Below are 15614 nucleotides of genomic sequence, written 5' to 3'. Positions count from 1 at the left end.
TGCAGTGGCTTTTCAAAACTGCAGGCCTTTTTTTTTTTTTTTTTTCTTAAAAATTCATTTTGAGTCTATGTGCATTCAGGTGCCCTCAGAGGCCAAGAGAAGAGCCTTGGCTCTCCCCTCCCGCCCCTCTCCTAGAGCATTGTAGTTACAGCACGATGTGGTTTCTAAGACCCAAACCTGGGTCCTCTGTAAAAGCAATATGCTCTTTTAAGTGCTGAGCCATCTCACAGGGTCCTTATAATTATTAATTTGTTTAAAGAAAAAAATGTGGAGCCAGTGAGGTGGCTCAGCGGGTGAAGGCGCTCCACAAGCAAGCCTCGCTCTCTTCATTCCAACCCTGGAACCCACAACCAGGAGAAAGGAGAAAACTGACTCCATAAAGTTTCCCTCTGACCTGCAGCTGTGCATTGTGGCATGTGTGTGCACCAACACACACACACACACACACACACACACACACGGGGGGGGGGGGAGTGCAGGGGAGAGAGAGACAGAGACAGAGAGAGAATTTGTAAAAAAAAAAAAAAAAACCTAAGAAACAAATATCCATTCAAGAACTGAAAAGTTCAATAACTGAAATCAAAAACTCCATTGAGAGGTTTAATATAAGACATGATCATCAAACCTGAAGACAAAGCAATACGATTGTCCAATTTAATGAGTGAAGAGGAAAAAAACTATCAAAAATACAAACACGGGACAACAGCAATCAAACAGACATACCTGTGATGGGAGACCCAGAAAGACAATGGAGGGAGGGAGAAGGAGGAGAGAAGAAGGCAGAAAAGTCATGGACAAAGGCTTCAATGTAGTTCATTTGTAGAATTTTTATCACCCAAGACCACCTGGGTTAACCTACTCCACCACATAAACCAAGCAGGCATGGGACCACAGCCTTATGACCCCAACAGGGAAGCTGAGGCAGAAGGACCATAAATTCAGAGCCCATCTGGGCTGCAGACTGAGTTCAAGGTCAAATTCGAAACACCCTGTCTCAAAAAGAATTTTTGTTCAGACAAGTTCTCAACTAGGTAGCTCTAGTTGGCCTTGAACTCACTATGTAGAATAGGCTGGTCTCAAACTCACCAAAAGCTGGCCTCTCTCCCCGATGCTGGGATTCAAAGGTAGATATCACTCTACTGGACAAAGAGGAAGGGCCTGGGGGTGTAGCTCCGTAGTAGAGTATTTCCTCAATGTGTGCAAGCCTATGGGTTCAATTGTCACTTGAGGGTAAAAGCTAGGGAGCGGGGGCATACCAGGCCAAAAAGTACAACGGAGACTGGGTGGGTTTTCCTAAATTCATGAAAGGCACAAATCCTCAGATTTAGGGAGTGTACATGAAAACACACACCATAGTAAAGATGCAGACACCAAAGTCTAAGCAAGCTCTTAACAGCAACCAAAGACAAATGGGAATTGTACACAAAGACAGTCACGGTGCAGACTTCGTAATATCAGACAATGAGAGGAACCGACACTGACTTGTCCCCTAGGTCCCCTAGCAAGCTTAATGGCATCAATCTGTCAGAGTGTGCTACCAATCACCACTGAGAAACTGAAGAACACATTTTAGATGGAAGGAACTCGTAGACAAAGCTATAATGACCTGGAAAAGACACACACACACACACACACACACACACACACATGAGAGAGAGAGAGAGAGAGAGAGAGAGAGAGAGAGAGAGAGAGAGAGAGAGAGAGGATGTGCAACTTAGGAGTAATATTGTAAAGGGTTGGGAGTCTGCTCACAGTAGAGTGCCTTCCTGACATGCATGAAGCCTGGGGCTCCATCCATAGGAAGGCCTAAAACCAAGCATAGTGGCACATGACTGTCATCCTGGCACTTGAGAGGTAGAAGCAGGAGGATCAGAAGTTCAAGACCAGCCTCAGCTACCCAATGAATTTGAAACCAGTTTGAGCTACATGAGACCCTATCTCAAAAACAAAAATCAAGTGTCACATGTCACATGCCCTCACCCAAAACACCCTCAAAATAGACCACATGCCTAAATTAAAATGCAAGAGACATTAATTTTGTTCTCATCTTGGGTTAAAGTGGAGATTTCATTTTATATTAAAACAAAATTTCAGGCTGGCAAGATGGCTCAGTGGGTAAGAGCACTGACTGCTCTTCCGATGGTCCTGAGTTCGAATCTCAAGCAACCACATCGTGGCTCACAACCACCCGTAATGAGATCTGATGCCCTCTTCTGGTGTATCTGAAGTCAGCTACAGTGTGTTTATATATAATAATAATAAATAAATCTTTAGGCCTGAGCAAGCAGGGCAGACCAGAGTGAGCAGGGTTGACTAGAGCCAGCAGAGGTCCTAAAAATTCAATTCCCAACAACCACATGAAGGCTCACAACCATCTGTTCAGCTACAGTGTGCCCATATACATAAAATTAATTAATTAATTAATTAATTAATTAATTAATTAAATTTTTTTCTGGGGGGAAAGAAAGAGAAAAATTTATGAAATATATCTAACCTGTGGTCATTTGAATATGCTTGGCCCAGGGAGTAGCACTATTAGGAAGTATGGCCTTGTTGGAGTAGGCCTGGCCTTGAGGAAGTGTGTCACTGTGGTTGTGGGCTTTGAGACCCTCCTCCTAGCTGCCTGGAAGTAAGTCTTCTCCCATCTGCCTTCTAATCAACTCTCAGCTAGATCAGCTCTCAGTAGACTTCTCAGCTCCTCCGGCACCATGCCTGCCCTGGACACTGCCATGCCTGCACCTTGATGAAAATGGACTGAACCTATGAACCTGTAAGCCAGCCCCAAATAAATGTTGTCCTTATAAGAGTTGCTTTGGTCATGGTGTCTGTTCACAGCAGTAAAACCCTAAGAGACCTCCATTAAATTTCATGTGATTTATTGGGCCTGACGGTACAGGGTTGTTATCCAGCCTCTCAAGAGGTTGAGACAGGAAGATAGTAATTTCAAGACTAGCTTGAAAAAGAGACCGGAAGGTGGTGACACACATTCTTAGCCTCAGCACTTGGGAGGCAGATGCAGGTGGATCTCTGAGTCTAAGTCCAGCCTGGTCTACAGAGTGAATTCCAGGACAGCCAGGGCTACATGGATAAACCCCGTCTCAAAAGCACAACAGTGGCAACAACAAAAATCATTTTCTTTAAATAAAAAAGTTAAAAGGATTCTAAGGGCAGGTGATGGCTCAGCGAGTGGAGGAGCTTGTCGTGGTGCCTGGTGTCTTGAGTTTGATCTCTGAAACCCACATGAGAGAAAGAACAAGACCCCCCCACAAGTTGTCTTCTGATCTCTACATGTACACTGTAGGACACACAGACAAAAGAATTCTGGGGCTATAACGCAGTAGTACAGTATTACCACAGATGTGCAAGGCCCTGGCACTGAAGGACAGACAGTGAGCATTGTCACTGTGAGATGACAAAGAACGTAAAGGTGATTGCCACCGCCAGGACTGATGTCCTCAGATCTGAGTTTTCCAAGTTGTCTTCCACGTGTGTGCCAAAGCACACAATAACACAGGCAAAAGTGCATAAATAAATGAGTAATAAATAAATAACTGTAATACTAATAACAACAGTAAAATGTCTTTTTTTTTCAAACACTATGAGAACACAAGTCCCTCAGCAGAGGACAGCACCATAGCTGGTATGCTAATACTTCATTTCCAGTACCTAGAGTTTCTGGAAACAGTGGGTTTTGTGTGGACACTGGGGGGAAAACCTGGGCCTTGCTCACGCCAGGAAAGTATTCTGTCACTGAGCTAGAACCTCCCTCCCCCACCCCCAAATAAGTTTCTATGGCTTAAAAAGGGAACAAAGAGGTCATCAAAATTAAAGTACCCTAAGGACTGTGCATTATTCAGAGCAAGAGTAGGAAGCCTTGTCTCCTTCAGATGAAGTCAAGGATGCACATTAAAATTACAGGAGTAACCATAAAGAATAAAATGGAGTGTGTAACTGTCAAACCAGCATGGGATTTGGCAGAGAGAGGGAGAGAGCAAACACCATCAATCCAAAAGGGGCAGAAAAGCACAAACTCCACTGGGTGTGCTGACATAAACTTGTCATCAGCCCTCATGAGGCTGAGGCAAGAGGATGGGCACAAGTTATAGGCCAGCCTGGGCTTCATAGCAAGTGATAGAGCAGCCTGGGCTATACAGCGAAACACTATCACAACAAAAATGAAAGAAGTGCAGACAGACAAACATAAAGTATCATCTAAGAACCAGGATAGGGCCAGGCAAGATGGCTCAGCAGGTGGAGGGGATTGCCACCCAGCCTGGCAACATAATTCAATCTGTAGGATCCACGTGGTAAAAGAAGAGAAGCAATTCCTCCTCCATGTTGTCATCTGACCTCCACACATACACCCCAGCATGCACTCCCGAACCCCAGCAGGATAAATAGAAGGCACGAAGTAAGATGGCAGAAATAAAGCCAAGCATACCACAATAAATATAAACGTACAAAACTCTCAGACAATTGCCAAATGGATGTAAGATCTTGGTCATAAACTATTTAAAAAGACATACCTGAAACATATGGGACAAAACACTCTAAAGCCAAAGATGGAAAAAGATGTCCAAGGCAAACACTAAAGAGAGAGATCCACTCAGGAGGAGAAGCATCCTAAGAGACAACAGGGCAGTGTCTTTGCTGCTTTAAACCTCTCCTCTTCTGTAAAGCAAAGACTCTAAGTCACACCTCCAGGAGAAATATGCCAAGTATATACACTGTTAGATAATGTGAGGTGGGAGGAGGAGAGAGAGGAGGAGGAAGGCGAGGAATAGGAAATGTTTGGAAGGTTTAGATTAAAATTTCAGAACACTTGGAAAAGATCTGGAAAGAGAAAGAAAGAAAGAAAGAAAGAAAGAAAGAAAGAAAGAAAGAGAGAGAGAGAGAGAGAGAGAGAGAGAGAGGGAGGGAGGGAGGGAGGGAGGGAGGGAGGGAGGGAGGGGAGGGGAGGGGAGGGGAGGGGAGGGGAGGGGAGGGGAGGGGAGGGGAGGGGAGGGGAGGGGAGGGGAGGGGAGGGGAGGGAAGGGAAGGGAAGGGAAGGGAAGGGAAGGGAAGGGAAGGGAAGGGAAGGGAAGGGAAGGGAAGGGAAGGGAAGAAAGAAAAGAAAGTGAAGGAGTGGTCCCTGGCAGAGTCTTGGAGGAGGTGCCCAGGTAGTAACAAATGCTCAAGTTATAAGGTCGGAGTCTAATGTCCAAGGCTGGGAGCAGGCAGTGTAGTGCTGTGGAGGAAGGGAAGGGAACAAACGGAACTAGGAGATGAACACAGCATCCCACTGGCCGGTTCACATGGGGCTTTGTAAACCCCAGCAAAGCCCTGTCTGGCTACTCTGAGCAAGGCCAGGGCTCTGAGCAGAAAGGCAAACAGAAGTAGTTACATATTTTTTTTTGGTAGTTATATTTTTAAATAACAGTTCTGGCTATACTGACAGAGAATGAGTTGGAGTCAGGACAAACACAGAAGATCAACAAGAAGGCAGCAGAAAGGCCCTGACCAAGCCCATGGGGCTTGCAGTGCGGTTGGTGAAGGATAGAGTCTGGGAATATTGTGAAGACGATTTGCGCTGAAGGACTGAAAGATAGGGTGTTGTCTAGCAGAGAGAGCACTCTGACTTCATGGATTGGGGGTATAGTTCTGTGATGGAGTGTATGCTCAACATGAGTAAGTTTTAATCACAGCACAGAAATGGGGAAGGGAGGAAGGGAGGGAGGGAGGGAGGGAGGGAGGGAGGGAGGGAGGGAGGGAGGGAGGGGGGGAGGGAGGGAAAAACCAAAATAAGACTGACTTTGGGCTTTTAGACCATAAGTCCTAGAAAAATAAAACTGCCATTATCTGCAAAGGAGATGATGGGTGGAGCATCGGTCTGAGGAGGAGAAGAAGGGGGAGGAGGGGGAGAGAGGGGATGGGGAGAAGGGGGAGGAGGGGGAGGAAGGGGAGGAGGGGGAGGAAGAGGAAGAGGAGGAGGAGGAGGACCATGACGACGATGAGGACGACAACAACAACCACCACAGGGGAAGTGTCTGCAGCAGCTAGCCAAGTGAGCTCCAATACAGTTTCATGTGCATGTCTGGCCTCTCAGGGAGGCTTTGGGCTGGAGTTATGCATCTGGGAGTCATCAGGTTCTCAGTAATATTCAAAGCTACAAGCCTGGATGAGATCACCCACGGAGTGGGCGTAAAAAGCAGAGAAGGGACAGAGCCCTGGAAAACTCCAGTGGTGACATCCCGAGACACAGATGTCACCACAGTCATGGGAGGAGATGGGGAGGGGGTGTCTAAAAGCTACCAGAGAAACATGTTCCAGGAAGAAGGGTCCTCAGCTATGTTAGATGTCACCGATGGTCAAGGGACACAAAGACTGGGCATTAACCGGTGGGACCAGGAACAGAGACTGGCTCAAGGCAGAGAGACAGCTGTGCCAAGTCAGAATCCTTGATTCAGGAAATGGAACGAAGGGAGAGACTGAGAGACTGCCGAGGCTCACAATAGGAGCCAGTGGACGGTCTTCTGCATGGCTCTTTGCATTGCTCTCACCCCACCCCACCCCCAGCAAACAGTAAAAATAGCTAACCTTTCTTGAGCACTGGCTACGTGCCAAGAATGCTATTATGATGCCTGTTTTTAAATAGGGAAGGAAGGGGCGCAAAAGTCTTGTAACTTGCCCCAGGTCACTCAGCTGGTAAGTAGTTCAGCCTTTATTCAACCCTGTTCCCACATTCAAATATAAACTGCCATTGCCTCCGCTTAATGAAAAGGGAGGCCTGCACTTAGGTATAGAGGTCACTGTATTTTCTTTGAGATGGGGTTTCTTGGGCCCCAGGCTGGCCTCCAGCTTTTGCTAAATAACTGAGGGTGACCTTGAACTTTTGACCTGTCTCCTGAGATAGGCACGTGCCACCATACCCATTCGTAGGCTTCACTGGGAATTGAACCCACGGCTTTGTGAATGCTAGGCAGGCACTTTGCTAGCTGAACTACATCTCCAGCGTTGGAACTCGCTTTATAAAACAGTTTTGGACCAGTGCCTTCTGTTTGAATGATGTTTCCCACTGAACTCCTACAAATCCCCTGAGAGATATTCCAACACTAACATTGCTTTTTTGGTTTTGTTTCTTTGAGAGCGGAGTCTTTACACCAAGATTGGCCTTGAACTTGTGATCTTGCCCACCTCCACCTCCCAAGTGCCAAGATTACAGAGCCATCATTTCAGGTTTATTCCTGTCATTTCCAAGATTAGGAAACAGGGGTGTTGAAAGGGAAGGTGGTCTGAGGGAGTAGATGTCGAGGCTGCGGAACTCAGGCCCAGACAGCCCAGGAGACTTCAGCTCTGACTCTGCCTTGCCTGTCCCTTTCATTTATGAGTCTGGAGCAGTCAGGCTTGGAGAGGGATGGAGAACGCAACAGAAACGATGCTGCCCTTCACACATGCTCACCACTTGGAGCATACTTGTGTGGGTTCTTCGGGATTCCCAGCCCAAGTCAGATCTGGAAGTCACAGGCAGGTTTCAGGGCTTTGGGGGCTTTCCCAGAACCAAACTTGCTCTCTCTCCACACAGAGACTGACATCACAGCCTAGACAGAGCCCGGAACTGACTTCCCTTTCCTACCCTTCCCTCCTATGTTATACAGCGCCACGCCCTACCTGTCCAGTTGTGAGGGAACGGCTGTAGCCAGGGATGGAACTCCGGGGATGGATCCGGGGTGGGACACAGCAGCTGAAAAAGGCAAATGGCAGAGTCAGAATGGGAGTGTGCGCCAAGGTGGAGAGAGGGTCTGATGGTATCAGGGCCTCTGACCAGGTTCTCTTCCTCCACCTCCCCACTCCCCCCCCCCCCCCAAACACACTAAGAACTACCCAGGAGACTCGGAGTCAAAGGTTCCTCCCCGCCCCCACCCCACAGCCCTCCCCCTGCCCTGCCCCACTCCCCGCGCCCGCACGCAAAAGAAACACTAAAGCAAAGACCATGACTCCACTCCATTTGGAGCAGAGCAAGATAGTCTGTTGAATCCTAAGCAGGGCTCCCCATCCAAAAGCCTCCACATACAGTTCCTGCGGGATCTCGGAATCATCTCTGATACCCTTCCCCACACCATCCTTACTTGATCCTGGCTGTGTCCACGCTGGAGGAACGGCGGGAGGCAAAGCGTCGGGCAAGTGCTTTTGGAGACGTCTTGGGGCTACCATCTGAGTCTCCACTCTCCTCATCCCCCATGGCTTTGATGTAGCTGCCGCTCCGCATCCTGCGGCAGGGGATCTCCCCATCCTTGCCACCCGTGGGGTAACCCCCCCAGTCATCTTGCGGCACCTGCAAGGACAAGGGCCTCTGTCCCTCAGACGCGTTACTGGTCGGCTGAGAGGAGAGGGTGTTCTTCCTCCCACTGGCAGTAGGAGGCGCTCTACCCTGCTGGGGGAGCAAGCCACACTGACTTGAGTAGGCACAGAGGACTTGAAGGGAATGCGTCAGGGTGTCTCCCCACTCTTGTGGGGGTGGCTGCATCACCCTTCAGAGACCTTTCGCTACTCAGAAGAGGGTCAGCTGAAGAGAAGACCAGAGGCCTGCGTGGCCTGTCAATCATACCCTCATCTGTGCAGCATAGCCTGACCTCAGTGACCTTTCACCCCTGCCTCCTCCATCCTTTTAACAGGCGTTCACTTGCCATCCCCTGACTCCCTCCCAGCTCTCAAGGAACCACAGAGGGTATCAGGCAGGGAGCATATCAGCACACTCCACAGTCTAGACCAAAGCTAGATGGTCAGGAGATCAGGCCCGGGCAGAAGCTCAAGTGGCAGGAGGGTAGCCAATTAGGAGGCTGAGGCTGCTCTGCAGGCAAGGGATGATGAGGCCTAAATTAAGACAATGAGAATAAGGGAAAGAGGAGGAGATGGAGATGAGATGCGCTAAAGAGCATCAGTGAGCCTGATTAGTGGGGGAGGAAGAGGAGCCTGGGAGGAATCCAAGATGGCTGAGGAGGGCGGTGGCTGAGGACCCGGGGTAGAGCGGGCTGGGCTGTCCTGCACTGAGCCACAGAACCCCAGATTTTGGGGAGGGGTGACAGGTTCAGAGTTAAGCACCCTGAGTTGGGCCAGGAACACCCAGGAAGGCGGTTGTTATGCAAAGTCTTGGGGTTTACTGGTAAAGACCAGCTGGAGGCAGACACAAAGAGATCAAGGGTGGTAACCAGATGCCCAGGAGTAAAGGGGACACCCCAGGGAGAAGAGGGAGAGAACTGAGGAAAGGCCCCGCTGACATTTTAAAAAGGAAAAAAAGAAAGGAGAAGGGGGCCTGTGAAGTCACCTGAGCAGGAGTGGGCAGAGGGGTGGGAGGGAGTCAGGAGGATGCCATGTCACAGAAACGAGACATTTCAAGAAGAAAAGGGAGTCGATTATGTCAAATGCCACAGTGCTCTTCAAGGTCAGTAACTTGTGCTCCTCAGTTAGGAGACCCAGGGCAGAGTTCTGGCCCTGTCACTTGCTAGCTAGGTGAACTTGGGCAAAGCTAATTAAGCTCTAAGAATCAGTTTCCCGAGCTATAAATTGGTAAAAGTAATTATACCTGCATCAGAAGGGTTGGTGGGTAAGATAAACAAGCAATTCAGAGAGCCTGCAACACAGAAATCGCTCAGTAAATGAGGGCTATTATTACAGGCGTTCGGGGCATTGTTAGGGGATTGCTGCCCAGAGACCACCGGTAACCACTGCCCAGGGCACGTTCAAGGGCAGGATGTGGAAATCTGACTGTGGTGAGAGGTGAGGGAAACTGAGGAAAGGAGCCTACACTCTGAGACTTTAAGTAGAAAGGGATGGCAAGAAGCGGTAGAGGGTGAAGGTTTGGAGAAACGTTTTAGAGAAAAGCAGCTGTGGCTATGTTTTTAAGAGAGCCGGTCAAGGTAGTCTCTTACTCCAGGGGCAGTTGAGGGATGAAGAAGCCCTGGTTGGGAAGGGATCAACTCCATGGGATGGAGTCCATGATGGTCCCCTACATGGTGAAGAATGAGGTGGAAGGAGAGAAGGCTGGCAAGGCTTTGAAAGCACATGCAGTAAGGAAGAGGTTAAACAGAGCAAGGAGGAGAGGATCCAAGGAGCCAGGCTAAGGGAGGGGGACTCATGGGAAGGGTGAGACTAGAAGGTTCAGGAAGAGACCCTCACAAGGGAGCAGGCTCAATGAAGGCCAGAGCTCCATCTGAAGACAGAATCAGAGAGGAAATGACTGATGCTCTCTGAGGGGGAAGCAGGGTTCCGGAAAAGGCTCACAGGCACACTGGTGTCCAGTAGGAGAAACCAGACTTCGTTAAAGGGATAAGAAGCTAGGTATGGTGATATATTCCCTCCAGATGTGGGAGATGGAATGGAAGCAGACAGAGGTAACTCTGAGCTACACAGGAGTTGGAGATCACATCACCATGGCCTACCTGAGACCCTATCTCAAAACAAAACAGAAAAAAGAGAGGGGAATAGACAATAAAGACACCATGTCACATAAAGCCAACCGCCCTTGCTTATGTGCCAGGGAGCATCCGGCTATCTTGGAAGGCCCCTGCAGCCTTCGGTTCACCCTCCCTTGGACTCAGACCTCCACTCAACCCCCATCATGTTAGGATGCTCTGGAAGCCCAAGCCCTGAGAGCCATCCCCACCTCCATCCTCTACAGAGAGGAATGGCAGGAGACCAGGGCACACACTGCCACACTGCAGGGCTCCCACTCCACAGCCACTGCAGTGCGCTCTCTCCTCCTCTGCAGGACACTGTGAGGTGCATGTTAAAAAGGAAGCCCCCAGGGAGGTCAGGACAGCCCTGGAGAAGCAGCGGGGAGCAGCAAATCTGGTAGCAAGGTCTGGTTACAGGGGAGGAATGGTGTCTTCCCCTGCACTCTTCAGTTCTCAGCCTAGAGAACCTCCCCTCGTAGGGAGGGAACAATCCGAAGCTAACCTACGCGGTCTCAAATCCCAGAAGTCTCGTCCTGTTTTTTGCTATAGCACTATTTGCTCTCCTGGGCTTTCATGGGATTCCCCCAGGAGAGTACTAACATGTGTACAACGTACAGGCAAGGCCAATGTCACCCCAAAGGCTCATGCAAGCCTCACCTTTCCATCCCTTCCAACGTGCTGTGGGATCTTCCTGGAACACCTTCAATCGGCACTCAACTAACTCCAACTCCTCCACAGAGACTCAGCTCAGGAGACATTCCTCACAGGAGCTTCCTGGAGCCACCCCTAACCACCACCCACAAGTGAGTGAGGAGCCTCCTCTGTGTTCTCCCGGGACCCAGAACTCTCTTCTATCACACAGCCTATCATCTGTTTCCTGGTCTATTGCCTAGAAACCGTGAGCTCTGGGCAGCAAGGGTCTTTATCACTGTACCAAGGATGTGCTCACTGAATGAATGAATGAATGAATGAATGAATGAATGAATGAGGATTAACAACCGAAGAGAAATTCGAACATTGGAGATAACCCTAAGTCTGACGGATCTCCAAAACTTGCATTGGCCTTTACCTACCCCTAAAAGGCCAGGAACATTCACGAAATCAGTGCGGACTGACTGAAGCTGGAACGAGAGCCTCAGGAAAGGACTCAGAGCTCCTTGGGGCAAAAAGACCACAAGGTTACCTGGGTAAGATGAGAGAGGGCCACGGCCATCACTTCTGCATCCACCCGTAGGAAGCTCTGCCTGAATTACATCAGGACTCAGACTCCAGCGTGTCACCAGCCTGGGAAAATCCCCCAAGAGGCATTTCCTCCAGAGTCCTCCATAATTTTCTGGACTGTCCCACCACACCATAGGTCAGATGACAAACCCAAGTAGAGGAACGTTCTGGAACCTGATCTTCATATTCCAAGAAACTGGACCACCGGGATTTGCATATAAAAAGTCTAGGGGAGGGTTTCTGGCAGGAGGGACTTCTTTCCAACTCCCAAGCTCCGAGCTCGAAGGCAATGCTCTAGGTAGTACCATTATGCCCTGTCCACTGCCTTCCCTTAACCCCGCACCGCCTTCCACCCCAGAAGACAGAGGTCAGCACATGTCATCCAAACCGAAAGGCAAAGAAGTCTTCCTGGCATCAACATCACTGCTCAGACTAGGGAGATCCCTTCATTGTACAAATGGGGAAAGGGAGGCCCCAAAGGGGTTCAAAGTATCACAAGGCAGCGCCTCCTTCCTCCAAGACCTCCAACACTGAGACACCACCCAACCATCTCCATCGTTCCCCCAGCTGACCAGACTGGAGGACTCAAAACAGGTCTCCCTATCCCACCAAGCCTCACCTGCAAATAGTGATAAGTCCTGGCTTTGGCCTTGGTCTCTGGACCCAGGAGCCCCTTGCCTGGCCCGGCCCCTGGGTATCCATCCCGGCCCTGGCTGACCATCATGGTATGCCAGGCACTTCGCTTGACTGACTGTCCATCCAGGGACATGGACATGCCAGTGCAGGCAAGGCAGCGGCCTTCCGACCCGCCCGAACGCCCCTTGAAGCTCAAGTCCCTGTAGGACCCATCTGGAGCATCCAGGCAGAAGGGGCCACCAGGCTCTCCAGGAGGTCTCCCACCCAGAAAGCCACTGTCACTGTCCAAATTGTCATCAGAGCTCCACCAGCCTGTGGCCTTGGTCTGGTGTCGCCCATCCCCCTTGCGGTCCTTGCTCTTGCTCCGTTTGCCATGCCGGGACTGGTGGTGGTGGTGATGGTGGTGGTGATGGTGGTGGTGGGAGGTGGGGGTGCCTCCAGAGCCTGGACCAGAGTAGCTGTCTCCCCCAGAGCTACCTCTTCCGTCGGCCTTGGGCCCGTTATAGTCTCGCTTCCCGGGTGCCTCCAGAGAGTGGGACTTGGCAAAGAGCTTCTGCACTGAGTGAACCAGGTGCCGGATGCGGCTAGGACTCTCGCTGCGAGCCTCGGGGGCAGCGCCAGATCCAGGTCCAGGACCAGGCCCTGCTGGACCTCGCTGGTATGGGAGTGTGTGGAAGCCATCTTGTTGGACTGGCAATTGCTTTTCAAACTGGTCCAGGAGTGTGGGAGGCAGTCGGGTGGCACCCTTGCCCTGTGGGTGGCCCACACAGTCTTCACAGGTGTCGAAGGGGCCCTGGCCGGGGTACATCCTGGGGAAGGTACTGCTGCCTCCCCCAGCCCCCACCCCCCCTGGGCCTCCCTCAGGGCCTACTGATGATGGACCCTCACTCAGGCTCAGGGGTCCTTCTGGAGAAAGGTGTCCCAGGCCAGCTCTCGGAGCACAGAAGCGGGGCTCGGTGGAGAAGGCCTCCCTGGAGCCCAGCAGGTACGGGGCCCTGGCAGCTGGGCCCACGTCCATATGCTGTTGGTCAGCAAAGCGGGCTGGGCGGGGATGGCTGCCTCGGTCGCCATGGTAACCCCTCATGGCCTCAGCAAAGGCTCTTCATATTGTTGGGGGCCAGGCCCCAGGAACCTCCTGAGAAAGAGAGAAAAGAGATTTGGACTGAACAACAGGCCACTCTACCTAAAATCATCTTTCACCAGGCACCGTGGCATCCCTGTTGGTATTGCCTACCAATTTATTGTGATTAATTATACTACCTTTCCACACATGGACTGAAAAGTCCTTACAACAGTCATAATAGACAAAGACACAAGGGCACAGGATCATCCCATCATTCATCACTGTTGCAAATTTGATAAATACTTATCCACAAGAGGAAATGCTTTCAGCCAAATGGGCTTTTAAATATCTTTAGATTATCAAAAACAAAAGGCGACCCAAGCAGACGCACCACATATTCAAAGAAACCAGTCATTAGGTGAACTGGCTTTTAACAAGCTAAGCAGAAGCAAATTGATCCACAGCCATTCCCCCACCTCAACCCTATCCCGCATCCCCCTGCCGCAGGCGCCAGGATGAGAACACTGACTTCAGGTCTACATCTCCATGCCACTCCATAAAACCTCTCTTCCTTCCATGTCTACCTCCTTGCTTCTGACTGCAGGCTCCTCCCCTTCGCCCCTCTCGGGGAATGCCAAAGGCAGGAAAACCTGAGTTGGCTTCTCCTACCTTGGCTGGCTTCCAGATACTAACCACTGGAGTCCCTTCCCCCTCCCCTTGCCTATTTTCCTTTGCCACACTCTCCATGAGATGGCATCTGGGGACGGAGGGAGGGTAGGGAGAAAAGATTCCAGAGAAGGCTGGCTAGACCAGGCAACATTTGACCACTGGACTACGTGGAACCCGAGAGTTCTTCCTCCCAGGAACAGTGGGCCGGTAAGGCTGGAAGCCAGTAGAGAAACCATTGTTGAACCAGTGTCCCTGGCCCTCATCCCAGGCTTGCCGAGGCGACAGGACAAGAGAGGTCAGCTCTCAGCAAGAGTTGCCTCCAATCAGGACTCCAGGAGCTGCCAGGACAGGAGCTATGGCAGGAGGAGGTGACAGCAGGAGGGACAGGGACAGAGGATCTGGCAGACGGAGCCCTCCCCCACCCTAGACCAGCTCCTGGGCCATCTGCTGACTAGGAGATGACAGTCTCAAAGACTCCAGACAGCGGTACCTCCTAAGACTCAACCTCCTTTCCTCCCCACATGGCTTCCCCGCACCCATTCTGTCTCTGGCCTCTTCCAGATCCTGCTGGAAACTCATCTCCTACTATTTTCCTCACATTAGCGGTGTGCTGGCTATGGTGCACATCTTAGTCTCTAAGCTGACTGAAAATCCTGTCGTGTAGACATTATCCCCACTTACCGTGAGAAAATGGAGCTCAAAATGGAGAGATGGAAAAGCCAGTAAATGGGTGAGTCTCTGTGCATCAAGTATTTGGGTTCAAGAACCCAAGTATAACCCCCATCTCGCAAATCTTCTAACACTCACCATCCGGGGTGTCCCATCCTTGATGTCAGGATCCCCACCACCAGGCAGAATCCTAACTTCAGCAGGCGCAGGACCACTGGCTCCTGACAGGAAAGAAAGAGGGGGTGAGCCAAGGAAGGGCACTCCTCCCGGAGTCCTCAGGACAGATCTCTGCCCTGGTGATTCTCTTTCCCAGCCCCCCAAACCAGGACTGGTTGGATCCCCCACGATGCAGAGGCTTCAGACCCTCAGGGAAATGAAGTTGGCTTCATTATGCAAATGTATGCAAATTCGCTCATAGGTTGGACTACCTCCAACTGCAGGTGTCTGTGTGATCTGTCCATGATGCTCAGCTACAGCGTTTTTTTTCATTGCCCTTAAATATGGCTGCGCTCCACAGACATTTGTTGAGTGCCCACCGCAAGGCAGATTGAAGGAGAAGCGTACTGAGGTCATTTGGGTGTGGCCCCTATCCTTGAAGGGTCTGTAGTCTAACAGGAGGAACTCAAGGGACAGAATTATCAGGTCCTTATATTCTGGCGCAAGCTGTTCCTTCCTCCTTGGTCCTCTCTTCTCTCGAGCTCTCCTCCTGGCTAACACTTACTCTTAAGAAGCCTCAACTTCCCGTGGAGACTTCTTGTACTCTTTATTCTGGATTACGCCTCTCACTGGGCTTTTATGACACTCCAGGTACCCCACAAGAAGCAGCAAGCACACTGGATAGAAATTGCTTGCTTTGGTCTCCATCTCTCCTACTACCAGTCTCCAGTAAGGTGAAAAAAAAATTAGGTTCCAGTCATCTCTGACTT

The 15614-nt window shown here is 50.5% G+C and overlaps 1 protein-coding gene across 8 annotated transcripts in view; it reads right to left on the bottom strand.

The window, feature by feature from the left end:
• The window catches only part of Dlgap3 (DLG associated protein 3), a 68718-nt gene that overhangs the window by 29039 nt on the left and 24065 nt on the right, over positions 1-15614 (bottom strand). For 7 of the 8 annotated variants that reach the window (XM_030253571.1, XM_006503104.4, NM_198618.5 and 4 more), the window contains exons 2-5: positions 14827-14909; positions 12271-13422; positions 8106-8311; positions 7648-7720 (exon numbers count right to left, since the gene is read on the bottom strand). In XM_030253571.1, coding sequence (XP_030109431.1) covers positions 7648-7720; positions 8106-8311; positions 12271-13371 — 1380 coding nt within the window. In that variant the 5' untranslated portion in view covers positions 13372-13422; positions 14827-14909. Of the gene's footprint in view, positions 1-4526; positions 4893-7647; positions 7721-8105; positions 8312-12270; positions 13423-14826; positions 14910-15614 lie in introns of those variants that run through there. The other variant, XM_006503105.4, reaches the window with a different exon arrangement.

The sequence above is a fragment of the Mus musculus genome, chromosome 4 (assembly GCF_000001635.26).
Source record: "Mus musculus strain C57BL/6J chromosome 4, GRCm38.p6 C57BL/6J".
Lineage (NCBI taxonomy): Eukaryota > Metazoa > Chordata > Mammalia > Rodentia > Muridae > Mus > Mus musculus.
This window is presented reverse-complemented; position numbering and strand designations above follow the sequence as displayed.